Source organism: Gorilla gorilla, chromosome 2 (assembly GCF_029281585.2).
Source record: "Gorilla gorilla gorilla isolate KB3781 chromosome 2, NHGRI_mGorGor1-v2.1_pri, whole genome shotgun sequence".
NCBI classification, from domain to species: Eukaryota; Metazoa; Chordata; class Mammalia; order Primates; family Hominidae; genus Gorilla; species Gorilla gorilla.
The window spans coordinates 52,658,985-52,686,768 of record NC_086017.1 but is presented as its reverse complement, the minus strand read 5'-3'; the positions used below and the strand labels follow the sequence as shown (position 1 = coordinate 52,686,768).

General features: G+C 44.1%; 1 protein-coding gene across 2 annotated transcripts in view; it reads left to right on the top strand.

Annotated features, from left to right (window-relative positions):
• The first annotated feature begins 8,105 nt into the window (after positions 1 to 8,105).
• CCDC13 (coiled-coil domain containing 13) overlaps positions 8,106 to 27,784 on the top strand; it is a 68,014-nt gene continuing 48,335 nt past the window's right edge. The window contains exons 1-4 of one of the 2 annotated variants that reach the window (XM_055381392.2): positions 8,106 to 8,259; positions 10,411 to 10,613; positions 23,010 to 23,236; positions 24,136 to 24,284. In XM_055381392.2, the coding sequence (XP_055237367.2) occupies positions 23,016 to 23,236; positions 24,136 to 24,284 (370 nt within the window). In that variant the 5' untranslated portion in view covers positions 8,106 to 8,259; positions 10,411 to 10,613; positions 23,010 to 23,015. The remainder of the gene's footprint in view (positions 8,260 to 10,410; positions 10,614 to 23,009; positions 23,237 to 24,135; positions 24,285 to 27,784) is intronic. The other variant, XM_019024034.4, reaches the window with a different exon arrangement.

Below are 27,784 nucleotides of genomic sequence, written 5' to 3'. Positions count from 1 at the left end.
AGGACCAGGAGTAATTTTTCCCCCCGCCTTTGGCAGGTCTAGACTTTAAGCAGATAAGGAAACTTCATAGAACAGCTTCATGGCGGGGAGGGGGTAGGAGGTCAGAGAGACCTTGAGGCTGCATCTTCAGTCCAGCATGTCAAAGCATCGTATTTTGGGGTATTTGTTTCTGAGTCCCAACACAATAAAGGATGATAATTATTAGGTAGAGGATGCAACAGGAACATCCGGCTGGGGGAACCTAACCAAGGTTTGGGGTTGGAGAAATTCTCCCTGAGGAAACAATGTTCTACTTTACGGAGATAGTATGTTGATTTTTCATTGAGAGTTAGAGTCCATGGCTTAATGTTGGATGTTATTGGAGTGTTGGTGTGTGTGATTGCTTCCATGCCTCTCCTCCAGTTGTCTGAGGGCATGATGGCCTTTCTCATCCAAAGCATGTGGCACACATAAGTGTTCAGTGTTTGTTGAATTAATTAGAATTAAAAGGTTTGGGGCTTCTACATTCAGGATCCTACTGTCCCTAGAAGGTACATATTTCTAGTTACTGAACAACAGTGACATCTGGTGGTAAGAGTTGGAATTTGACCTAAAAGCCCCCTAAATACACTCGACTTCTGAATCACACAGACAGATTTTTGGAGTGGAAGGAGTATTGGTCATGTAGGCCATGTCTCTTGCCTCAGAGATGAGGAACTGCTGCTCAGTTTCAGGGACTTGAAATTTAGGTTGTATCCCCATGTACATCTATAGTTTTATCACATCATAACTACCAGACCAGAACAACACTGAATGAACATGAAGTATTTTAAAGTTCTCGTGTCAGAGTGGAACTGCCAAATATTATTTATACACTTGGTCCCATTTGAGAGCTGTTTGAATAGAATAGGGAAATTTGAGAGAGGCAGCTGGGACATGCACCCTGACTGGTTTGCTACTTTTATCAGTGAATGATTTACCTGATATGAGTTCATGGAAGAACTAACACTGCTCATACAATCTAGTTTCCTTGCCTACTTCCCCCTTAGTCACTGAACGAAGCAAAAGAAAGAATTTGTTTTTAGCAAGACAAAAGTTAGAAAAATTTCCCCCTAAATTCAGCAGTAATAAGTGAGTCTACGGTGGAGACCAGTATCCAGTTGATCCCCTCAGAGGAACCTAAGAACAGGTCCTTGCAGTAGTATTCTGAGCTTCTTACAACGTTGGTGTTAGGTCTTTTCCTATCCTGAATGCCACTCTGAAGTGTTAGGACTGACTAAAATTTTGCCATCACATCTTTGAGTTATGGTCCTTACCTAATCTCACCTTGTCTACAACCCTATCTGTTGTCTTCCCCACAGTGCCTTTTCCTAGCTCACTCATTTCTGTCAATGATAACCCCATCTCCCACTGTCATCCCCTGAGCTCAAACCTCCTGGGCTCAAGTGATCTTCCCACCACAGCTCCCCAGGTAGTTGGACTACGGGCATGGGCCGCCACACCCAGCTGATACTTGTATTTTTTGTAGAGATGGGATTTCACCATGTTGGTCAGGCTGGTCTCAACCTCCTGAGCCCAAGTGATCTGCCTGCCTCAGCCTCCCAAAGTGCTGGGGTTACAGGCGTGAGCCACTGTGCCTGGCTTATATATATGTATTTTTTAATTGAGACTGGGTCTTGCTCTGTCGCCCAGGCTGGAGTGCAGTGGCATGATCATAACTCACTGCAGCTCTGTCTCCTGAGCTCAAGCAATTCTGCCTCAGCCTCCTGAGTAGCTGGAACTATAGGCGCACACCACCACACCTAGCTAATTGTTTCAGCCTTTATAGAAAGGAAGCTGAAGAGATTCCCACATACAAATGGTCTTTACTGTGGAAGTGGTAAATTAAATACTATTAAGTGCACAAGGCATTGGGGACCTAGTTAATGAGAGAAATGAATAATTACTAGGATCAGGTGACTCACCCAAATGTTTTGAAAGACTATGATGTGAGCCAAGAATGGAATTGAGAAATTCGAGGATAAAATAAATATATTAGCAACCTTGTGCTGAAGGCTTGGTGGAGAGCCAGGGTAGATCTCATCTATCAGAGAGGTCCCTTGGAGCTAAGGATTGACGAATCTTGGCAGAACATTGAGTTTTCTAATAAAGTCAACATATGATGAGTGGGACCACATCTATACAAACACATCTTTGACAAAATAGTTCCTTGGATAAAATAAGATTGACTGTAGCCAAATGGTGTTAAGCTAAACACAAAATGTGCTGGAGGACTCTGGGAGGCTAGTAGCTACCAAAGCCCAAATCCATGGCAAGTTGTACAGGCAGAACTTCCAGCACAAAGGGGCTTGAACCTGGAGAAAATGAACAATTTTTATCTATGTAGGGCTCCTTATTGTGAAGTGGAATAATTTAATAAGGCTTAACCCTGGGCCAAAAATATCCTCTAGGCAGTTTGTTTCTGTTTGTTCTGAATCCATGCTCACAATATCTTTCTGATGACTCTTTTGGCTTTGTGGGTGCCTGATGCTGGGAAGGGAGAGTCTCTGGACATGGGTCACAACCCACAGATACAAACGAGAGACTTAGTGTTCCTGGTTTGTATGTCAATTACACGTGACTGGTGTAAGTCTAGCCCCAAGAGATACTCATGGTATAATGACCAAATTGGATTTGGGCCCTGCAAAGCTGAGGTCTAGAATGAGAGCTGTGAAATGGAGAGAGCCAAATGAGGCCTTGGTTTTAAGCTGTAGCAGAACTTACTTCCATTACCAGGCAAAACAGCTAAATCTGTAGTAATTAATATATATGACTACTAAAACAATAAAGATAACTGAAGAGAATTTCACATTTTACAAAGCACTTTCATGACCTATTTGATTATCATGATAATAAAGGTACTATTACCGTTTTAAGAAGAAAGTTGAGGTTTGTGACTTGACTAATGAAGTCAAAACTCAGGTATTCCCACTTCTGACTTTGTTCAATTCATTTTTGTTTCTCATAGTAAGAGTAGGGCCACTGTTTATGTTATGTTTACTTATTGGTGGGAGAGAGAATTTCAGTGATGGGAAATATATTTGGTGACTATTATCATTAAGATAAATAAGCATGGGTAAAAGTCCCACTTTAAAGTTGGAACTACATGGAACTGTGGGGAGAACCTAATTTAGGGATTAGGGAAAAAAGCCATTAGACCCACACAAGTATGCACAGCTGATTTTTAATACCTTTATTGTGGTAAATATACATATAAAAATTACCATTTTAACCATTTTTAAGTGTACAATACAGTGGAACTAAGTATATTCAAACTGCTATGTAACCATCACCACCATCCACCTCTAAAGTCTTTTCATCAGCCCAAACAGAAACTCCATGCCCTTTAAGAATAACTTTTGGTTGGATGTGGTGGCTCACACCTATAATCCTAGCACTTTGGGAGGTCAAGGCAGATCGCTTGAGCCCAGGAGTTCGAGATCAACCTGGGCAAGATGGCAAAACACCATCTCTACAAAGAATACAAAAATTAGCTCGGTGTGGTGGTGCGAGCCTGTGGTCCCAACTACTTGGAATGCTAAGGTGGGAAGATAACCTGACCCCAGGTGGTCGAGGCTGTAGTGAGCTGTCATTGCGCGACTGCATTCCAGCCTGGGCGATAGAGCGAGACCCTGTCTCAAAAACAAACAAAAACCCCCAAACCTCTCTACTTGCCCCATTCTTCCACTCCCTAGCATCCTCTATTCTACTTTCTATCTCTATGAATTTGTTCATTCTAGGTACCTAATATACATGAAATCGTACAATATTTGCCATTTTGTGTCTGGCTTATTTCACTTAGCATAATGTTTTCAAGGTTCATCCAGAATTCAGAATTTCATTCTTTTCTAAGGCTGAATATTCTGTGGAGTATATATACCACCTTTTGTTTACTCATTCATCTGTTGAAGGTTGCTTGGGTTGTTTCTACCTTCTGGCTATCGTGAATAATGCTGCTATGAACACTGGCATACAATTACCTGTTTGAGTCCCTTCTTTACTTTTTATTATTACTTTTTTTGTAGAGACGAGGTCTCGCTATGTTGACCAGGCTGGTCTCGAGTTCCTGGCCTCAAGCAGTCCTCTACCTCAGCCTCCCAAAGGGCTGGGATTACAGGCATGAGCCACTGTGTCTGGCCAAGTCCCTTCTTTCAAATCTTTTGGGCATATACTTAGAAGTGGAATTGTAAATTATATGGTAATTCAATGTTTAACTTTTTGAGGAACCACCAAACTGTTTTCTACAGTGGACATACCATTTTACATTCCCACTAGCTATACATAAGTGTTCCAAATTCTTCACATCCTGGCAAACACTTGTTATTTTCCATTTTTTGGATAATATCCATCCTAATGGGTGTGAAATGGTATCTTGTGGTTTTGTTTTGCATTTCTCTAATGGTTAGTGATGTTGGGCATGTTTTCATGTGCTTATTTGCCATTTGTATATCTTCTTTGGATTAATGTCTATTGAAGTCCTTTGCCCATTTTTGAATTGGGTTTTGTTGTTGAGATAGCTAACCTGATTTTTGACAAAGGTGCAAAAGCAATTCAATGGAGGAAGCATAGCTTTCCAACAAATGGTGCTGGACCAACTGGACACCATAGGCAAAAAAGCAAAAAAGAACCTTGATCTAAATTTCATACCTTTATATAAAAATTACATCAAAATAAATCATGAGCATAAAACTCTTAACACTTTTATAAAAATGGGGGGAAATCTTTGGGACCCAGGGCTAGGCAAAGAGTTCTTTCTTAGACTTGAAATCAAAAGCACAATCCATAAAAGAAGGAATTGATAAATTGGACCTTGTCAAAATCAAAGCTTTTGTTCTGTGAAAGCCCAAGTGAAGAGGATTAAAAGATGAACTACAGATTCGGAGAAAGTATTTGCAAACTACGTATCCAACAACGGACTAGTATATAGAATATATAAAGAATTCTCAAAACTCGACAGTTAGAAATTGGGCAAAAGACATGAACAGACACTTCACCAAAGAAAATATACAGATGACAAATAAGCACATGAAAAAGATGTTCAATATCATTATCCATCACGTACATTAGAACCACAATGAGATATCACTATACACCTATTAAAATGACTAAAATAAAAATAGTGACATCAAATGCTGGCAAGGATGTGAAGAAACTGTGTCACTTAAACATTTCTGGTAAGAATGTAAAGTGGAACAGTCACTCTGGAAAACAGGTTTGGCAATTTCTTCTAAAACTAGATATGCAGTTACCATACTACACAGCAATTGCACTCTTAGGCATTTATTCCATAGGAATGAAAACTTATGTTCACACAAAAACCTATACATGAATGTTTATAGCAGCTGAATCATAATTGCTCCTAAGTGGAAACAACCCAGATGTCTTTCAGTGGGTAAATGGTTAAACAAACTGGTACATTCATACTAGAACTACTCAGCAATAAAAAGGAATGGATTATTGATACACACAACAACTTGGATGAATCTCCAAGGAATTGTTCTGAGTTAAAAAAAAAAATCCATCCTAAAAAGTGTACATGCTGAGTTATTTCATTTATATAACATTTTTGAAATGACAAAATTTTAGAAATGGAGGACAGACTCGTGGTTGTAAAGGGTTAGGGACTAGGGCAGGAGGAGGGAGGGAAGTGTACATAGTCATAAAATCACAACAGAGAGATCCTTGTGATAGTAAGTATTTGGTATCTTTTTTTTTTTTTGAGACAGAGTCTCACTTTTGTCGCCCAGGCTGGAGTGTAGTGGCGCGATCTCAGCTCACTGCAACCTCCACTTCCTGAGTTCAAGCGATTCTCATGCCTCAGCCTCCCAAGTAGCTGGGATTACAGGCGAGCACCACTATGCCTGGCTAATTTTTGTTATTTTTAGTAGATATAGGATTTTGCCATGTTGACCAGGCTGGTCTTGAACTCCTGGCCTCAAGTGATCTGCCTGCCTCAGCATCCCAAAATGCTGGGATTATAGGCGTGCATGAGCCACCATGCCCTGCCAGTATTTGATATCTTGATGGTCATGAATACACAAACTGACACATGACAAATCAAAAGAAAAGTACAGTTAAATTGGAGAAATCTAAGAGGAGTAGGTTGTATCGATGTCAATATCCTGGTTGTAATATTATACTAAAGTTCTGCAAAATATCATTGTGGAGAACTGGAAAAGTATACAGGGGATCTCTATATTATTTTTTACAACTGCATGTGATTCTATAAAAATCTCAATATAATTTCAAATTAAAAAGCAAAAAACTAAGGGCAGTGTCCTACAGATACTTCTGGTTAGAGAAACAAAGTGGGCTGGAATTAACAAACATCTGTATACTGTACATGAGGAAATACTGGTGACCCAGATTGGATTCGCCAGCTTCTTGGATGATAAAATGTCAAGCTTATAAACTAAAGAAAATTCTCAAGAGAATTTTGGGCAGAAAAAAAAAATGGCATGAGAGCCTTAGTGGTGACCGTGGAAAAGTAACAAACCTAGAGGAAAATCATCCCTGCTTTTTAAAAAATGGGTTACTGTAAAAATGATATCCTCGTCAAAAATAATCCTTGGATTGCTGGAGCAAATGTTACCCCTTTCCCAAACTTTCTAATACATACATTCTCGAATGTCGGTTCTGAAATTCTCTTGCATCCTTAATTTTCTCACAGCATGTTCTTATTTTAATGAAAACCTGGCTTTCTGCTAGGATCCATGCTTTCCAGAAGCCCTCTAAGTAGACCTGGCTATTCCTTTTCCTATGCCACATAGTCCCATCGTGGTCATGAGGCAAAAGAATGATACTCCCCACTACACACACCATATAAAAAAAACCCTAATCCTTTGAGGCTCACATCTACCTGAATCCTACTCTTTATCCTGTCTCTCTTTGCTGCCACCTGTATATTATACGTCTCCCACCCTCAGCTCACCAGGCAGCAATTGGAGACCAACGGGAAAGATCCATTTTTCCTTTATCAGGAAACTTCGGGTTTATACCTGCAGTGCTGATGGCAGTCTAGTGCCCTATCTTATGTATGCATGTCTATGGGATGGGTATTCATTCACCTTATGAGGAAAAAAAATAGAAAAACAACTGCCAAGGTTTTCAAATTATGAAGGCCTGGATAAATATTTGGGCAGGAGCTGTGACTCACGCCTGTAATCCCGGCACTTTGGGAGGCCAAGGTGGGCGGATCACCTGAAGTCAGGAGTTCAAGACCAGCCTGGTCAACATGGTGAAACCCCGTCTCCACTAAAAATAAAAAAATTAGCTAGGTGTGGTGGCAGGTGCCTGTAATCCCAGCTACTCAGGAGGCTGAGGCAGGAGAATCGCTTGAACCTGGGAAATGGAGGTTGCAATGAGCTGAGATCGCGCCACTGCACTCCAGCCTGGGCGACACAGCGAGACTCTATGATAGATAGATAGATAGATAGATAGATAGATAGATAGATAGATAGATAGATAGATAGAAAGATAGATAGATAGATAGATAGATAGATAGATAGATAGATAGATAGATAGAAATCTCCCTTGAATCATCTTTCCTAGAAATTTGCCTCCCACCCCCATATTGCCCTGAAATATAGTAGTGTCTTACATTGGAAGGTGCCATTTAAAAAAAAAAAAACAAGTATTTTCCTTTATGAAAATAAACGATGTTCATTATTTTAAAAATCCTCTAAAGTGTAAAAATAAAAACACAGCACTGCTATTCCACCACCCAAATATAACCACTTTTAATATTTCTATTTCGGTCTTGTTTTAGTGCCTAGTTTGAAATAAATACAACTTTATTTATTTAGCATTGCTATATTGCGTCCTGCTTCCTTCACTCACCATCATAACGTGGCCTTTCCCCACACTGTTTTACATTTTTCAAATATATCTGAATGGCTACTTTAAATTTCATGGTGAGATCGTTCGCTTTTTAACTCCCCAACAGGAGAGCGGAATGGGCATCTCTGTGCAGAACGTTTGGTCCACAAAACTTTTTTAAAAATATACTCCAGAAGATTTAAAATCTCCAGCGCACTCGAGATCGAGCCCAGCGCGCCATCAGCGCCTCTGTCACTTTCAGAACTCTTGGCGCCCCCTCGGCCCCCGTAGAGTAGCGTTGAAAACGCGCAAGTGACGTCGCTTGTTTCCTTGGTGACGGTTGCCAGGGCAGCGCGTGTCGGCGTCCGGAGGAGGTGACCTAGCCGCGGCGGTCCTAGAAGGGAGAAGTGGAGAGAGACCGCTGTAAGTGCCGGGGAGAGCGGAAGGGCCCGGGCCGGAGCTGGGAAAGCCCGCAGCTGCCGGGGGCGCGGAACCGAGCCCGAGGGCAACCCCAGCCCGAGCGCGCTGCCATTGGCCGGGCGCTCACCGCGTGCTGGGCGCCCAGCGAGGACTCTTCCCCTTCGTCCTTTGAATCTTCACACACAGCCCTCTTCTAACCCAGGCAGACGCTTATTTTCCATGCAGTACATGGGTTAGTGAGGCGCAGAGGGTGGGTCGCCTGCCCCAAAGTCATAGCGTAGATGGCACAGTCAGAACTCGAACTCAGGTCCGCCTGACAAGCGCTGTTTGCTGGGCCTCTGCCACTGGGCCCTCTCGCACCGCACTGAAAGATGCGACCCGACGGCGTGCACTTCCGCATCTCCCAGTTCCCCTTCCAGGCCCAGCCCCCACAGGACTGGGGACTCGCAAGAGGGAGTTCCCCTCCAAGCCTGGAGTCCAGCCCTGAGAATCAGAGCATCACCCCGCTCCCATCCCAAACCCATCCCTACGAAGATGCTAGCAGTGTACAGGGCGCCAAACTAGGCATCCGTGGGCGGCCTCCCCACACCTCCAGGCCCCTAGACTGTTGTTGAGAATACTCGAAAAGAACACAGTAAAAGAAAAGAAGAAAGAGAAGGAGAGGGGAAGAGAAAAACAATGAAAAAAGTGGCAGGCCGATGGGGCAAGGGGTCTCAGTCCTTCCTCACTGGTCCCTGTCACCTATGGTCCCATATCCTGTGGGATCTTGCTTCCTCATAGGACTCCAGAGTGCATGCCACTCTTCCTACTCCCTGGCTCTAAGTCCTACCTGAGCCAAGAGTTCTTTCCATGCAGCTCTAGCCTTTACTTTATTTTTTTTTTTATTATTACTTTTTTTTTTTTTTTTTTGACGGAATCTCGCTCTACCGCCCAGGCTGGAGTGCAGTAGCGCGATCTCGGCTCATTGCAACCTCTGCCTCCCAGGTTCAAGCGATTCTCCTGCCTCGGGCTCGAGTAGCTGGGATTACAGGCGCCCGCCACCATGCCTGGCTAATTTTGTTATTTTTAGTAGAGACGGGGTTTCACCATGTTGGCCAGGCTGGTCTCAAACTCCTGCCCTCAGGTGATCCGCCCACCTCAGCCTCCCAAAGTCTTGGGATTACAGGCGTGAGCCACGCCCAGCTTAGCCTTTACTTTTAAAAGAAAATTAATAGACTTAAAGCAGATTTTTGGAAGCATTAAGCAAAAAACAGTTCCTTTATACATTCCGTATTCCCATTTCCTCTGTTGTTAACATCTTACACATTGCATTGGTGTGGTACATTTGTTATCATTGATACAACTATATTGGTATGTTATTACTAACTAAAGTCCATAGTTTACATTAGAATTCATCTGTTGTTGTTGTTGTTGCTGCTGCTGTTTTGAGACAGGGTCTCACTTTGTCACCCAGGCTGGAGTGCGGTGGCATGATCATGGCTCACAGTAGCCTCCAACCCCTGGGCTCAAGCAATCCTCCCACCTCAGCCTCCTAAGTAACTGGGAACACAGGCACATGCCACCATGCCTGGCTAATTTTTTTATTTTTTGTAGAGATATGGTCTTGCTATGTTGCCCAAGCTGGTCTCAAACTCCTGGCCTCAAGTGGTCCTCCCACCTTGGCTTCATAGAGTGTTGAGATTACAGGTGTGAGTCACCACACCTGGCCAGTGTTCATTGCTTAAGGTTGCACAGGTCTACAAGTTTTGCTAAATGTGTAACGCTGTGTATCCACCATTAAAGTATACAGAACAGTTTCACCTCCCCAAAAACCCCCTAGGCTTTACTGTTCATTCTTCCTTCCCGCCAACCCCTGGAAACCACTGATATTTTTCATTTAGAAGGGATTTACAATCACTGGTATCTTTTACTTCTCTGTAATTTTGCCTTTTTCAGAATATTATACAGTTTGCAATTATACAGCATGTAGCCTTTTCAGACCGGCTTCTTCACTTAACAATACACATTTAGGTTTCTTTCATGTCTTTTCGTGGCTTCATAGCTCATTTCTTTTCATCACTGAATAATATTCCCCGGTATGAGTGTACCAGGTTATCTACTCACTTATTGAAGTACATCTTGTTTTTTTCTCATTTTTGGTAATTATGAATAAAGTTATTGAGTCCGGAATTGTGGGTTCTTGGTCTCACTGACTTCAAGAACGAAGCTGCAGACCCTCGCTGTGAGTGTTACAGTTCTTAAAGGTGGCGTGTCTGGAGTTTGTTTCTTCCTTCTGATGTCCCGATGTGTTCAGAGTTTCTTCCTTTTGGTGAGTTCATGGTCTCGCTGGCTCAGGAGTGAAGCTGCAGATCTTCACGGTGAGTGTTACAGCTCTTAGGGTGGCGCGTCTGGAGTTGTTCATTTCTCCTGGTGGGTTCATGGTCTCGCTGGCTTCAGGAGTGAAGCTGTAGACCTTCATGGTGAGTGTTACAGCTCATAAAGGCAGTGTGGACCCAAAGAGTGAGCAGTAGCAAGATTTAGCGCAAAGAGCGAAAGAACTAAAGCTTCCACAGTATGGAAGGGGACCCCAGCAGGTTGCCACTGTTGGCTGGGGCAGCCTGCTTTTATTCTCTTATCTGGCCCCACCCACATCCTGCTGATTGGTCCATTTTACAGAGAGCCCATTGGTCTGTTTTACGGAGAGCTGATTGGTCCATTTTGACAGGGTGCTGATTGGTGCGTTTACAATCCCTGAGCTAGGCACAAAAGTTTTCCACTTCCCCACTAGATCAACTAGATACAGAATGTCAATTGGTGCATTTACAAACCTTGAGCTAGATACAGAGTGCCGATTGGTGTATTCACAATCCCTTAGCTAGACATAAAGATTCTCAAAGTCCCCACCAGATTAGCTAGATACAGAGTGCTGATTGGTGCATTCACAAACCCTGAGCTAGACATAGGGTGCTCATTGGTGTGTTTACAAACCTTGAGCTAGATACAGAGTGCTGATTGGTGCACTCACAATCCCTTAGCTAGACACAAAGGTTCTCCAAGTCCCCACTAGACTCAGGAGCCCAGCTAGCTTCACCCAGTGGATCCTGCACCAGGGCCCCAGGCGGAGGTGCCGGCCAGTCTCGCTGTGTGCCCGCACTCCTCAGCCCTTGGGCAGTTGATGGGACCAGGCGCTGCAGAGCAAGGGGTGGCGCTTGTTGGGGAGGCTGGGGCGCACAGGAGCCCACAGTGGCAGGGGGAGGCTCAGGCATGGCGGGCTGCGGGTCCCCAGCCCTGCCCCGCGGGGAGGCAGCTAAGGCCCCGTGAGAAATTGAGTACAGCAGCTGCTGGCCCAGGTGCTAAGCCCCTCACTGCCAGGAGCTTGCGGCCGGCCGGCTGCTTGGAGTGTGGGCCTGCGGAGCCCACGCCCACCCAGAACTCTCACTGGCCGGCAAGCGCTGCGTGCAGCCCCAGTTCTCGACGGCGCCTCTCACTCCACACCTGCCTGCAAGCTGAGGGAGCCAGCTCCCACCTTGGCCAGCCCAGAGAGGGTCTCCCACAGTGCAGCGGCGGGCTGAAGGGCTCCTCAAGCGCCACCAGAGTGGGCACCAAGGCCGAGGAGGTGACCAGAGCGAGCGAGGGCTGCGAGGGCTGCCAGCACGCTGTCACCTCTCACTATGAACATTTCATGTGCAGGTTTTTGTGTGGATATATTGTTAAACTCATTTAGGTAAATATGATCACTGGATCATATGGCAAGACTATGTTTAGCTTTGAAAAAGACTACCCAATTGTCTTGCAAAGTGGCTTTTCCATTTTGCATCCCCACCAGCAATAAATAGAAATTCTTGTTGCTTCACATTCTTGCCATCATTTGATGTTGTCAATGTTTTGGATTCTAGCCATTCTAATAGGTATGTAATGGTATCTCATTTTTGTTTTAATTTGCAATTTCCTGATTATATATGATGCTGAACATCTTTTCATATGTCTATTTGCCATCCATATTTCTTTTTTGTTGAGGAGTTTGTTCAGATCTTTTGCCCACTTTTTTTTTTTTTTCTTTTTTTGAAACGGCGTTTTACTCTTGTTGCCCAGACTGGAGTGCAATGGCATGATCTCGGCTCACTGCAACCTCCACCTCCCAGGTTCAAGCAATTCTCCTGCCTCAGCCTTCTGAGTAGCTGGGATTACAGGCTCCTGCCACCATGCCCAGCTAATTTTTATATTTTTATTCGACACAGGGTTTAACCATGTTGGCCAGACTGGTCTGGAACTCCCAACCTCAGGTGATCCACCCACCTCAGCCTCCCAAAGTGCTGGGATTACAGGCGTGAGCCACCATGCCCGGCCTTGCCCACTTTTTAACTGGGGTATTTTCTTATTATTAAGTTATCAGAATTCTTTGTATATGTTGGATGCAGTCCTTTGTCAAATATGTGTCTGGCAGGTTTTCTTCCAGTCTCTATGGCTTCTCTTTTCTTTCATTTTCTTGTTTTTTTTTTTTTTTTATTTTTTGAGTCTTTCTCTGTAGCCCAGGCTGGAGTGCAGTGGAGTGATCTCAGCCTACTGCAACCTCCACCTCCCGGATTCAAGCGATTCTCCTGCCTCAGCCTTCCGAGTAGCTGGGACTGCAGGTGCACACCAACATGCCCAGCTAATTTTTGTATTTTCAGTAGAGACAGGGTTTCACCATGTTGGCCAGGCTGGTCTCAAACTCCTGACCTCAGGTGATCCGCCTGCCTCAGCCTCCTAAAGTGCTGGGATTACAGGAATGAGCCACCATTCCTGGCCTCTTTTCATTTTCTTAACAGTATCTTTCACAGAGTAGAAGTTTATAATTTTAATGAAGTTGAATTTATCAATTTTTTTTGTTTCATGTATCATGCTTTTGGTATTATATATGAAAACTCATAGCCAAACCCAAGGTCAGCTAGATTTTCTCCTGTATTACCTTCTAGAAGTTTTGCATTTTACATTTCAGTATATAACCCATTTTGAGTTAATATTTGTGACAGGGATGAGGTCTGTGTCTAGATTCACTTTTTTACATGTGGATATTCGTTGTTCCAGCACCATTGCCTTTGTTTCTTTGTCAAGGATCAGTTGACTCTATTTATGTGGATCTATTTCTGGGCTCTTTATTTGGTTTCATTGATTCATTTGTCTGTTTCTTCACCAATACCACACTGTCTTAATTACTATCATTTTATAGTAAGTCTTTTTTTTTTTTTTTTTGAGATGGAGTTTTGCTCCTGTTGGCCAGGCTGGAGTGCAATGGCACGATCTCAGCTCACTGCAACCTCTGCCTCCTGGGTTTAAGCGATTCTCCTGCCTCAGCCTCCCAGGTAGCTGGGATTACAGGTGCCCACCACCACACCTGGCAATTTTTGTATTTTTAGTAGAGACGGGGTTTTACCACATTTGCCAGGGTGGTCTTGAACTCCTGACCTCAGGTGATCCATCCACCCGCCTCGGCCTCCCAAAGTGCTGGGATTACAGGTGTGAGCCACCACGCCTAGCCTAGTAAGTCTTAAGGTCAGGTAGTGTCAGTTTTCCACCTTTGTTCTTTTTTAATATTGTGTTGGATATTCTGGATCTTTTGCCTCTCCACATAAACTTTGGAATCAATTTGTCGATATCCATACAGTAATTTGCTGGGATTTCTTTATTGCAATTGCATTGAATCTATAGATCAAGTTGGGAAGAACTGACATCTTAACAATATTCATTCTTCCTATTCATGTGCATGAGATAACTATTTGTTTAGTTCTTGATTTTATCAGAGTTTTATAGTTTATAGTCTTTTCCCAGAGTTTTATATTTCTCCTAATATAGATCTTACACATATTTTGTAAGATTTATACCTAAGTATTTCAATGTTTGTGTTAATATAAATGGCATTGCATTTTTAACTTGAGGTTTCCATTGCTTATTGCTAGTATGTGGGAAAACATTTGACTTCTGTATATTAACCTTACTTCTTGCAACCTTGCTGCAATCACTTATAAGTTCCAGGAGTTTTTTGTTCTTTTTTTTTTTTAATAGATTCTTTGAGATTTTCTGCATAGACAATCAGTCATCTGCAACCAAGGCAATTTTATTTCTTCCTTTCCAAAATATATATCTTTTATTTCCTTTTCTTGGCTTATTCCATTAGGTAGAACTTCTAGTATGATGTTGAAAGAGAGTAGAGAGAAGGGACATCTTGCCATGTTCCCAGTCTTAGGGGTAAAGCGTGTAGTTTCTCACTGCTAAGTATGATGGTAGCTGTATGTTTTTTGTAGATGTTCTTAATCAAATTGAAGAAGTTCCCCTCTATTCCTAGTTTACTTAGAGCTTTTATCATGAATGAGCGTTGGATTTTGTCAAATGCTTTTTCCGTGTCTACTAATATGATTGTGTGACTTTTCTCCTTTAGCCTGTTGATGTGATAGGTTTATGTTAATTGATTTTCTAATGTTAAACCAGCCTTGCATACCTAAAGTAACTCCTATTTGGTCATGTGGTATAATTTTTCAAATACATCATTGGATTCAATTTGCTAATATTCTTGGAGAGGAAGTTTGTTTGTTTGTTTGTTTGTTTGTTTGTTTTTCTTTGAGACAGGATCTCGCTCTTTTGCCCAGTCTGGAGTGCAGTGGTGCAATCATGGCTTACTGCAGTGAGAGGAAGATCTGAGAATTACCTCCCCTGCTTTCACTTGACTGGCCCATCAAACTCTTTCTTTGCTGCAAAACTCGCTGTTTTCAGTGCATTGTTTTCTGAACAGCAGGCAAGAAGAACCCGTCAGGCTGTTACTTGCTTCCAGCTGTCTCTTCTTCCTCTTCCCTCTCCTTCCCTCTCTCCCACCTCCTCACTCTACACCTTCTCCTCATGCTGCTTTTTTCATACTCTAGGTCTCAACTACCTGAGGCTCCAGCTCAGACTTCCCTTCTGAACCCCAGACCCACCCAGCATCTCAGCCAGCCAGCTGCCCACCCAGCATCTCAAAGTCCACCACCTTGTCTGCAGCGTGGAAAACTGCTCTTCTGTCAGGGCCTGCTATCTCCCCAGTCACTCAAACCCAAACCGCCTAGGTTTCTCCCCTCTCCTTCTCTGCATAGTTGCCTTCAGTCCCTTCCATTTGGCAGCAATTCCTGTTCCCCCTCCTCCATCTCCACTGCTGCAGTTTTGATTTAGGCCCACATGGCTTCCCAGAGACCCCCTCCTAGCTAGGCCCTTTGCCTCCAGCTCTGCAGAAGGCAAAGCTGATCCTGTGTGCACCCTCTGAACATCTCCAGCGCCTCAGGATAAAGTCCAGGCTCCTTAGCTGGGCAGATCAGACCCTTCTTCTGGTGCCTCCCCAAATGTGCCCTGCCCTCTGGCCATTCTGAACCTTTCATAGTTCCCCACACTCATCACATTCTCTGCACACGCTGTTCTGGCAGTAGAGCCCGTTGCCCCCCACTCAGGCACCGTCCCTTCCCCACCCAGGTGAATTTCTTCTGCATTCAGCTTCAAATTGACTGAGATGCCTGTCTCTCCTGCAGCTTCTCTCTCCCCAGACAGCCTCTCAGAGTGCTTAACACCTCTCATTCTCAAACCAGCTGAACGTTAGGCTCACCTGGGAAGCTTTAAAAATACAAAAATGTTAGCTGGGCGTAGTGGTGCACGCCTGTAGTCCCAGCTACTCGGGAGGCTGAGGCAGGAGAATCGCTTGAACCCAGGAGATGGAGGTTGCTGTGAGCCGAGATCGTGCCATTGCACTCCAGCCTGGGCAACAAGAGTGAAACTCCATCTCAAAAAAATAAAAATAAAAATAGACACCCTGGCCACAGCCCAGATAATTAATTTCAAATCTCCACTGGCCTCATGAATAGCACAGATTAGATACTAATACTCTGGGGGCCGGTCTGGACCACAGGTGTCCTCTCAGTGCAGGCATTACTGTCTATCCCAGAGGCTTCGTTGGGCCAAGAGCACCACTTTTCATACAGTGATAATGATAATTATTTCCATGCATTCTTCTACTTAATCTCACAAACTCCCTGTGAAGTTCGTAAGTATCAGAGTCCCATTTTACAAATGGGAAACGAAAGCAAAGAGGTTAAGTAATTTGCCTGGGGCACAGTGTACATTCAATGAGTACCAGTTCCTCAGTGACTTCAAGTGCAAATTGGGAGTGGAAAAGAAGAAAAGCTTTACAAGTTACTGTGTTCATTCATTCAGTGACAATTCTACGAATGATAGTTGAAGGCCTGTTCTGGGCAAGATGTTGAGATTTAGCAAATGAATAAGGTATTAGGACCCCTGCCCTTAAGAGGTCTCTTTGTAAAGGGAAGTAATGTAAATAAAATAATAGATAATTATAATACACTGAGGTTAAGTTTAGTGATCAAGGGGTGCCCTAGGGATTCTGGGACTCCACAGAGTGCCCTGAGGGGAATCCTAGAGGCTAACTGGGAGTTAGTGGGAAGTAAAGGGCTGGGATGGGGAGGCCTGGGAGGAAGGCCTCCCAGGTAGAGGAGTGGCTGAAGCCAGCCTCCTGAGATGCCACTGGGCTTAATCCACAGCAGGAGCCACAAACCCAAAACATCTGCTGTGGCTGATGGGAAATAAAAGTGAATCCAGCAGGTTTAAGAGAAAGAACAACATTTATGTGCAGTGATAATGGGCAGCTGATGTGCCAGCTGCAGCATCTGGAATTGGCAGGGACAGTGGTTTAATGGAAAGAACCTATTATGCACCAAAGGAACTCTCTGCATAGCAGCTGCTGTCCGTGTGGGACGATGGGCCCAGCATTGCCAGATCTGTAAACTTTTATAAAAGAAGCTGGACTATGGGCCCAGCATTGCCAGATCTGTAAACTTTTATAAAAGAAGCTGGTGTAAACTAAACATAAAATTCAGAGGCCCCCCCATCCATCTGAATGGACTTCCTTCTCAGCCAGGGCACTCCAAAGTTAACCTGAAAGACCAGTTCAGGCCTTGATGGGAAGCAAGGGTTGGACACGCCTCATTATGCCCTCCTCCCTTTTGGAATTCAGGAAAAGTTGACCAACATTTAACATCAACACAGACCTTAAGTCTGATAAGAAACATTTACAATCTATTCTCTCTGAAGCCTGCTACCTGGAGGCTTCATTTGCATGATCAAAACTTTTATCTCTTTTATTCTAACCCAGACATTCCTTTCTATTTATAGTAACTCTTTTAACCAATTACCAGAAAAATTTTAAATCTACTTATCACCTGGAAGCTCCCCCCTCCCAACCTTGGAGTTGTCCTGCTTTTCTGGACCAAATCGGTATATATCTTAAATGTATTTGATTGATGTCTCAGGTCTGCCTGAAATGTATAAAACCAAGCTGTGCCCTGACCACCTTGGGCACGTGGTCTCAGGATCTCCTGAGGGCTGTGTCACAGGCCATGATCACTCATATGTGGCTCAGAATAAATCTCTTCAGACTGGGTGCAGTGGCTCACACCTGTGATCCCAGCACTTTGGGAGGCTGAGGCAGGTGGATCACTTGAGATCAGGACCAGCCTGGCCAACATGGTGAAACCATGTCTCTACAAAAACATACAAAAATTATCTGGGTGTGGTGGTGCATGCCTGTAGTCCCAGCAACTCAGAAGGCTGAGGCAGGAGAATTGCTTGAGCCCAGGAGGCGGAGGTTGCAGTGAGCCAAGATTGTGCTACTGCACTCCAGCCTGGGTGACAGAGCGAGACTTCATCTAAAAAAAAAAAAAAAAAAAAAGTACATCTCTTCAAATATTTTACAGAGTTTGACTGTTTTGGTTGACACTGGAAATCTGATATTGAAACTACAATTCTTTGAATGTTGGCAACAAATTCAAATCCTAACATAGTGTTCTGTAAGAGCCAAACAAAAATGTCTGTGGGATGTGTTAAACTAACTGTAGCCTAAAGCTGCCTTCTTATATATTCTAAGTTCAGCCTAAAGGTTTCTCTGTATGTAGTAAACTGTAACCTGACTAGGAATTTAAACAGACTGCAATCTACTCTTGTACCAGTCACAGAGTTTCAGCCAATCACAGGCAGCCAGCTATTCAAATTGTATTCAAAAAAGGCAAACAGCCAGCTGTAATCAGTCTAGCTGTTTCTGTACCTCACTTGTGCTTTCTGTTCATCACTTTCCTTTTTCTGTTCATAAATCTTATTCGACTAGGTGGCAGCCCTGGAGTCACTCTGAATCTGTTCTGGTTCTGGGGGCTGCTAGATTTGTGAATCATTCTTTGCTCAGTTGAATTCTGTTAAATTTGATTTGTTTAAAGTTTTTCTTTTTTTGTTTTGGAGACAGGGTCTGACTGTCACCCAGGTTAGAGTGCAGTGGCGCGATCACAGCTCATTGTAGTCTCAACCTCCTGGGCTCAAGCTATGCTTCCACCTTGGCCTTCCAAAGTGCTGGGATTACAGGTGTGAGCCATCATGCCTGGCCTAACGTTTATCTTTTAACAGAGGATATAGCCTTTGGGCCAGCCATTATACTCACATGTATTGTTTATTACAATGAAAGAATACGGGTCAAAATCAGTGAAGAGGCACACAGGGCAGAGTCCAGGAGACACCAGGTGCAAGCTTCCAGTTGTCTTCTCCCAGTGGAGTCATGTTGACAGTACTTACTTCTCCCAGAAACAATTCGTGGCAACTTACATGGAGTACTGCCAGGCAGGGAAGCTCCCCTGAGTCTTGGTGTCCAGGGTTTTTATTAGGAGATGGTTACGTGGGTACAGTTGACCTTAGTCACTCGGTCTCCAGTCCCCTCCAGCCTACCCCGCACCTGGCAATGAATCACATTGTTAATTAACATGGACTGGAATGGCCCAAGGACCCCAGGTGAAGAAAAACACTCTCATCAGGAAGGATGGTCCAAGGGCTCAGAGATTCTCTCTTAGGAGCGGGTCAAAGGCCAAACCTGTTTTTTGGAATGTGCGGGTGTGGACAATACAGGTTTTCTGAGTTAATTCTTTATAGTTCCTCCTACTGGGCAGAGCTGCCTGGTAAGGAATTTCAACATAACACGAGCTTCTGCTTTTGTTTGACCTTTGCCAAACCCTGGGCTCAGCCCACAGCACATTAAAACCAGCTGGGCAGCAGTTATACCATCCCATGCTTGGTCTCCACTCCAGACTAATTTAAATCAGATTCTCTAGGGGTAGACCTGGTTATCAGCATTTTTAGATTGTGTCCTGGGGATTTGGTATTGAAGCAAGTTTAAGAGTAACTGGGTACAGGCTCTGGGACCACCCCTGTGTGTGAGATGGAGATAAGTATATTGAGAAGGTACAGATAGAGCAGTTGAAGCTGTTTGGGTAGGTAGAGTATTCCTCCTGGCGGGTCAGAAAAGGACCATGGTATTCATGCTGGGTGTAGGAGGACCAGCAAGATTTAAGCCTTTGGGGGAGAAGGAGGTATAGGAACAGAGGAGCAAAGTCAACACAACTAGCTAGAAGTTGGCATTATGAAAGGGAAAACAGGCTAGAAGGACACAGAGGCCAAATCCAAAGCGCTTAATGCCATTGGACTTGGCTTTGTGGCTAAGGGGCATCTGCTGAAGCTTTTTGCACAGGAGTCTGTCAGGCTCAGAGCTGTGGTTTAGAGAAACTAGTCCTTCAGCAAATGTTATTCATTTGTTCAGCAAGTATTCATTCCATGCCTGCCATATACCAGGCCCTGCTACAGGCACTGAGGATACAGCAATGAACAACACAGTGCCTGCCATTGTGAAGCTGGTGGGGAGGGAGAGAGGCAGTCAACAAGTAAACAAATCAAAATATAATGTGTCAGATGACTCTCAGAGCCATGGAGGAAGACAAAACAGGGCAAGGGCATGGGGAGCAAGGGCAGGGATGCCTTCTACAATAGGATATGAGGAGACCTCTGTGATAAGGTGACATTTGAGAGGAAGTAGGTAAGGTAGATGTCTAGGGGAAGGACATTCCTGGAGAGGTAACAGCGAGTGCAGATACCCCAAGGTGGTTATGAGCCTGGTATCAGTGGGAATGGAGACATGGGGGCAGATTTTAGGACATTTATGGAAAATAAACAAGATTTATGATTAATTGGATGATAAGTAGATGATGTGGCTTGAGGTTGGTTTAAGGCAGGGATGCTTACCACTGGCTACACTTTAAAATCGTGAGGGGAGCATTTAATAATTCCAGTGTCTGTGCTCTATTATTTCATTTATGTGAAGTTCAAACAGACAAAGTATCAAGAATGTACAAGAAACTGATCATTCAGTAACAGTGAGTGATTGTATTGTGACTGTAAATTGTATTGTCTAATACAATTTAAAAATGGGCAAAAAATGTGAATAGACACATCACAAAAGAAGATATACACATGGTCAGCAAGCACGTGAAAAGATGCTCAACATAACTAGTCAACAGAGAAATACAAATTAAAACCACATTGAGATACCATTTTATTTTTATTTTATTTTAATTAATTTATTTATTTTTATTTTATTTATTTATTTATTTATTTTGAGACAGAGTTGCTCTGTCACCCAGGTTGGAATGCAATGGCGCAATCTTGGCTCACTGCAACCTCGGCCAGGCTGGAGTGCAATGGCTCAATCTTGACTCACTGCAACCTCTGCCTCCCAGGTTCAAGTGATTCTCCTGCCTTAGCCTCCTGAGTAACTGGGATTACAGGCCTGTGTCACCACGCCCAGCTAATTTTTGTATTTTTAGTAAAGATGGGGTTTCTCCATTTTGGCCAGACTGGTCTCAAACTTCTGACCTCAGGTGATCCACCCACCTCAGCCTCCCAAAGTGTTAGGATTACAGGCATGAGCCACTGTGCCCTGCCTATTTATTTATTTATTTTTTGAGACAAGAGTTTTGCTCTTGTTGCCCAGGCTGGAGTGCAATGGCATGATCTCAGCTCACTGCAACCTCTGCCTCCTGGGTTCAAGCAATTCTCCTGACTCAACCTCCCAAGTAGCAGGGATTACAGGCACATGTCACCATGCCTGGCTAATTTTGTATTTTTAGTAGAGATGGGGTTTCATCATGTTGGTCAGGCTAGTCTCAAATTCCTGACCTCAGGTTATCCACCCACCTCGGCCTCCTAGAGTGATGGATTACAGGGATGAGCCACCATGCCCGGCTGAGATACCATTTTACATACTAATGAGAAAGTCTAAAATTTAGACTGACCAGCCTAAATGCTGATGAGGATGGGGCAACTGGGACTCCCATTGCTAGTAAGAATGTAAAATGGTACAACCACTCTGGCAAACAGTTTAGCAGTTTCTTATGAAGTTAAACATAAATTTACCATATAAGCCAGAATTTTCACTTCTACGTATTTACCCAAGAGAAATAAAAACATACATTCACACAAATACCTTCTTATACATGAATGTTCATAACGGCTTTATTCATAATAGCCAAAACTGGAAACAGCTCAGATGTCCAATAACAGGTGAATGTATAATCAAATTCTTGTTTATTTAAACAATGTAATATTACTCAGTAATAAAAACGAATGAGCTTATAATGCATGCAGTGACACTGATGAATCTCAGAAAGGTAGTGCTGAGCAAAAAAGAAGCCAGACACAAAAGGCTAACGACTGTATGATTCTAGTTACATGAAATTCCAGAAAAGGCAAAACTGTAGTGAACAAAAGCAGACCAGAGTTTGCCTGGGATTGGGATTGGGATTGGCTGGAAATTGACTGCAAAAGGGCACAAAGGAGGATTCTGGGGTGATGAAAATGTTCTTTCACGATGGTGGAGGTGGTTTACACCAGTGAATATATTTGTCAAAACTCATTTGTACACATAAAATTTGTGGGGTTTTTTTTGGAGACAGGGTCTCACTGTTACTCACAATGGAATATAGTGGCACAATCATGGCTCACTGCAGCCTCCACTTCCTGGGCTCAAGCGATCTTGCCACCTCAGCCTCCTAAGTAGCTGGGACTACAGGCATGCACCACCACAACCAATTTTTTGTAGAGATGGGGTTTTGCCATGTTACCCAGGCTGGTCTCAAACTCCTGGTCTCAAGCAGTCTACTCACCTTGGCCTCCCAAAGTGCTGTGATTGCAAGGCATGAGCCACTGCACCCAACCTGGTGGATTTTATTGTACATAAATTATTCTTTGATAGACTGACTAAAAAGAAACCAGACAAAATTAATCTTAGGTGGTAGCGGTCAGAATAATGGTTACCTTGGGGGATGATTCACTGGAAGGGGCACAAAGTAGCCTGCTCAGGGACCGTAAGTGCCCTGTACCTTGATCTGGGTGGTCACCACAGAGGTATATGTCTATGGAAAGATTCACTGAGCCGTATGGTCAGGATTTATGTACTTTATTGCATGTGAATTATACCTGAATTTAAAAAGAAAAAGAAGAAATGATGGCCAAGCCCTGTTCCTAGAAACTGGGATTTAGTTGGTCTGGAAATGGTCCCAGGCATTGTTATTTAGGAGTTCCTAGGGGATTTTAATGTTCAACCAGAGTTGAGAACCATTGATTTAAGGGACAGGCAAGAGTCAAGTGTTGAGTCTGAGTGATGGAGACTATTCTGATGCCATGTGCTGTCTGGTGGCATGTTCAGGAACTGGGGAGGATGCTCAGTTCAACCTTGGGTTTCTAGTGATCTGAGGTGAGGGTGGAGCTTCCAGGCTTCTGCGTGGACATACATGCAACGCGAAGCAGTAAACTCCAAGGTTGGGGCTGCAGACAGGGCGGACTGTGTGCTGAGTGCTCGGTGTGGAGTTTGCTTCAGCTGAGGCTTCTTTTCTGATGCCTAGGGCAGGATGGCAGCAGATGAAAGCTCACAGAACACTTTGCGGCTCCAGTTCAAGGCAATGCAGGAGATGCAGCACAAACGGTTACAGAAGCAGATGGAGAAAAAGAGGGAAAAAGAACTGAGCCTCAAAAGCAGAGCTGACGACCAAGAGGAGCCCTTGGAGGTTTCAGATGGCCTCAGCCTTCTCCACGCAGGGGAGCCAAACTCGAAAAATAGTTTTGAGAAGAGGTAAATGCAAGTTTGAAATCTCTCAGGGGTGTGTGTGTGTGTGTGTGTGTACCACCGGAGCTATAGCAAAACTTGTAAAATGCAGCTGAAGTGATAGAAGGAAGCTTAGAGCCTTAATTATAGCTGCATTTAACAAGTTTTGATACAGCTTCTGTGGTCAATCCATTCTAAATGCTTTATAATACATATTATGATTTCTTCTTAACCCATAAATAATTTAGGAGTATAAGGTGTTTTTCTAGTTCCAAGCATATGATGAGTTTTGGGTTTTCTTGTTTTATTTCTATTTTTTATTATTGATTTCTAAAACAGCCACTTGCCATTAGAGAAAATAGTCTGTATAATGTTATTATTTAGAATTTGCTAAGATTCCCTTTATAGCCTGTAATACTTTTTTTTAAGAGACAGAGTCTTGTACTGTCACCTGGGCTGGAATGCAGGATGATAGCTCACTGCAGCCTCAAGCTCCTGGGTTCAAGCAATCCTTCCACCTCAGCTTCTAGAGTCACTGGGATTACAGGTGTACACCACCATGCCTGGCTAATTTTGTTTTCTTTTATTTTTAGAGAGAGGGTCTTTCTTTGTTGCCTAGGCTAGTTACAAACTCCTGCCTTGGCTTCCCAAAGTGCTGGGATTAGAGGCATGAGCCACCACACCCAGCCCTGTAATATATTTTTATGCATGTTCCATGGATGCTTAAAAGAAATATGAATTATGAGTGGGTTTTTTTTATAACTCCCTATTTAAGCCAGCTAATGAACAACATTGAAATCTTTCTTCTTTCACGTCAGTGTGTCTGCATCTGTGTGTCCATCTGTCCACCTAGGTAGTGGAGGCCTGACCCCTGCCCACCAGGGCCTTTGCCTTGGAGGAGCATTAATTCTGCCTTTGCCTTGTAGGGTGCTTGAAGATGAGATTGAACACCTTCGAAATGAGCTCAGGGAAACAGTGGATGAGAACGGGCGATTGTATAAGCTGCTGAAGGAAAGGGACTTTGAAATCAAACACCTCAAAAAGAAAATAGAAGAGGACAGATTTGCCTTCACAGGTAGCTCCACCATTGTTGTGATAGTCCTTGCCCTGCAGTCCAGGGACTTCAGATAGGGCAGACAGCAGGTTCCAGAGAGCAGATTCCCAAGAGAGTGCCAAGGGTCAGTTGTGATCAAGCTTGTCCAGAGGAGTCCTGGAAGTGAGGGAGAGGGTAGAGGAAAAGAGCAGCCCCAGGGAGGCCAGCCCACCAGAAAATCGGAGCACAGGGAGCAATGAGGAATTTAAAAATGGGCCAGAAGGGCCAGCAGGCAAGCATCATAGGCAATGTTGGTGATCCAGCTGGGACTCATGACAAGGGTTCACCATCATGCTCGCAGCATGTTCAGGGGCTGGCAGGATCCATTTATCCTTGGTGCACTGGCTCACATGTTGTGAACATAAAAAAGGCCCAGCAGCCTGCAGTGAGCTATGATCACCCCCACTGCACTGAACCCTGGGCAACAGAGTGAGATCCTATCTTGAAAAAAAAAAAAAAAAAGCCCTGGTAGAGCCAGGTATGAACTCTACAGCACCTGCTGTTGCTGCTCCAGAAAGGTAGATGAGTCACCTGTTCTAGGAGGATATCATGGGACCCAACCACCAACAAGGTGTGGGCTGGGCCTTGGCCCTGTAAGTCTGGACTAGACCTTAGCTGTGTTGGTGGAGACCTCATGGTGGCCCCATGAGTCTGGTGAGGACCTTGGCTTTGCAGGTCTGGGAATGACCTTTGATCATGGTTGTGAGCTGGACATTGGCTCTGTGGTTTTGAGTTTGACTTTCGCCCTGCTGATGTAGTGAGGACTTTGGACTTGATTGTCCTCTGTTATGTATATACCCATTGAGCAATTCCCAGATGGCTAATAAATAAGAAAGTATTATAGATGTCACCAATCACAGAGAGCAACAGGGCTGACTCAGCATCTACCAGACTATCGTCCTTGCCTTTGAGAGTAAATGCGTTTGAGGATAGGTACGTTCATAGGACCAAAGCTCTGGTCAGTCAATGCTGAATTACAAAGCAAGGGGAATTTGGTATCCTAAAAACTCATGGTAGCCTAATGCACCTCCCTCCATTCTTTGACCTTTTCTGTCTGAAACAAAAAACACAAAGCCTGGCTAAGGAAGCCTACACTCAGCCTGGTTACAGATTCAGCTGTGGAAGGGGCCACTTGCACTTTTGCAAGGCTGTAGAGAAGCTGATGGGCTCCAGGGGGAGCAGGAGATACATCTCCACCCAGCAGACCTGGGAAGCAGATCTGGGGTTACTCCCTCTTCCCCAGCCCCTCTCATTGTTAACTGTCTCTTGCAAGCTTTGCCAAAGCCCAGACTTGGTTGTGGCCTCATCTGACTGCCAGCCCTAAGCATCCCTGAAAACCACTTAAATCCAGTCTTCACTCTGAAGTCACCATTTCTGATTTTCATTCTCACGTTTTGGAGAGAAAATCTGACAAGCCCATTTATGTTTTTAATTTTTTTCTTTTTGAGACAGAGTCTTGCTCTGTTGCCCAGATTGGAGTGCAGTGGCACGATCTTGGCTCACCACAACCTCCACCTCCTGGGTTCAAGTGATTCTCCTGCCTCAGCCTCCTGAGTAGCTGGGATTACAGGTGTGTGCCACCACACCCAGCTAATTTTTGTATTTTTAGTAGAGACAGGGTTTCACCATGTTGGCTAGGCTGGTCTCGAACTGCTGACCTTGTGATCTGCCCGCCTCGGCCTCCCAAAGTCCTGGGATTACAGGTGTGAGCCACCGCGACTGGCCTCCATTTATGTTTTTAAACTGTGCTGCAAGTGACAGGCTACTGAGAGTTGATAGATCGGTTTCTTTTGGCTGGATTTTTAGTGATTCCTTTGGGTTTTGTTTGCTTACTATATTTTTTGTACAGTTTTTTAGTGATCTAGTGATTACAAAATATTTATTACCTTTCATAGTCTACATAGAACTAATATTTTACCACTTCAAATGGAATGTAGACACCATTCAGGTCCCTTTACCTCTCCCTTTCTATTGCAGTTTTTATATGTATTATATCTATATATATTGAAAATCCCATCAGTCAATGCTATACTTTTTGCTCAACTATTATACGTATTTTAAAGAACCCAAAGGGAAAACTATTCTATTTAGCCAGATAGTTAGCATTTCTGTGTTTGCCCATCCACTGCCGCCCCCATTTATCAAGGGGTTGCAGCTTCAACAGTAGAGCTTGCCTGGAGACAGGGTTGGGAAAGAATAGGAAAAAAAAATACCCAGAGGATTTTTTCCATTCTGTCTGAGCCCCACTTCCTGCTCTTTGGACTAGAAAGACCTTCTCTTGAACCTCTTTCTGATAGCCAGTTCCAGAATTTGTGCTGATTTGTGTCTTGGGAGGAAACGTACCACTGGACCATTTGTAATTCTAGGTCCGGTTTCCTTCCCCGATATGCTTGCTACCATTTATGTCCAGAACCCTCAGGTAGCTGCTTCACACATCCTATCCAGGGCTTTTGGTTGTATTCAGCAAAAGAGACAGGGTAGAGTGCGCTTACTCCATCTTAACCAGAACCAGACCTCTGCTGAAATTGCATTTCTTTAACTGCTAGAGTTCATGATTTTCACAGTGATCCTTTATTATCACCACCCCCGTTACCCTCCTGACACACAACCTATTAAAGGAGCCAGGGACCAAAATGTGCCATCTTGGTGCTGAATGGCGCCTGTCTCCCTCTAGATACTCCAGGGCTCCAGGTCTGCTCTGAGCCTTTTCTCTTGGTGTGTCCTTGTCTTCTTCAGCAGACATGAGATTCCAAGGGCAGCTACTCCTAGTTGCCCCACTCACTGCCTCGCCCAGGCTGGCAGGAGTAAGCCTGGGCTGAGGTGATTTGAAAGCCATCAAGTGCCTGTTTGCTTTCCACCAGTTGTCACCCTTCTTCTTGTTCTGAGGCATATGATGGTCATGTTAAAAAGTAGGACTAAAAAATAGGACTGCCAGTTACTCCCTGCTATGGTGTCAGAAGTGTTCAGGAAACTTGCAGACCATCTGACCACCTCTGCCATTGCACAGATAGGGGAGCTGCACTCCAGAGAGGGCAAGGGACTGTCAGGGCTACCCACCTAGTCGGTGACGATGCTGGACTAGCTCCCGGTGCCTGCCTTCCACACAGCTCCCATACCATACAACTTCCCCATTCACATCCTCCAGCCACCTTCCACAGCCTCCTTCCTTTGCCCACTGCAAGTAGCCTTCCAGCTACTCTGGAGTCCTTGATGGTCCTCAGATACTCTAAGCACATTCCACCTCAAGACCTCTGTACTTGCCATTTCCTCTGCTTAGAATGTTCTTCCTAGGTGAGAGCACTCTTCATGGTTTGAGCCCTCAGTTCATTCACTCAGGTCTCTCTTCACAGATCACCTCCTCAGAGAGCCTTTCCTGGCCACTCCATCTAAAATAGCATCACCTCCCTCGTTCTTACCCCCTTGCCCAGCTCCAGTGTATTTCCTAGCACTTATTCCTGCTACATATTAGAATACATATTTAT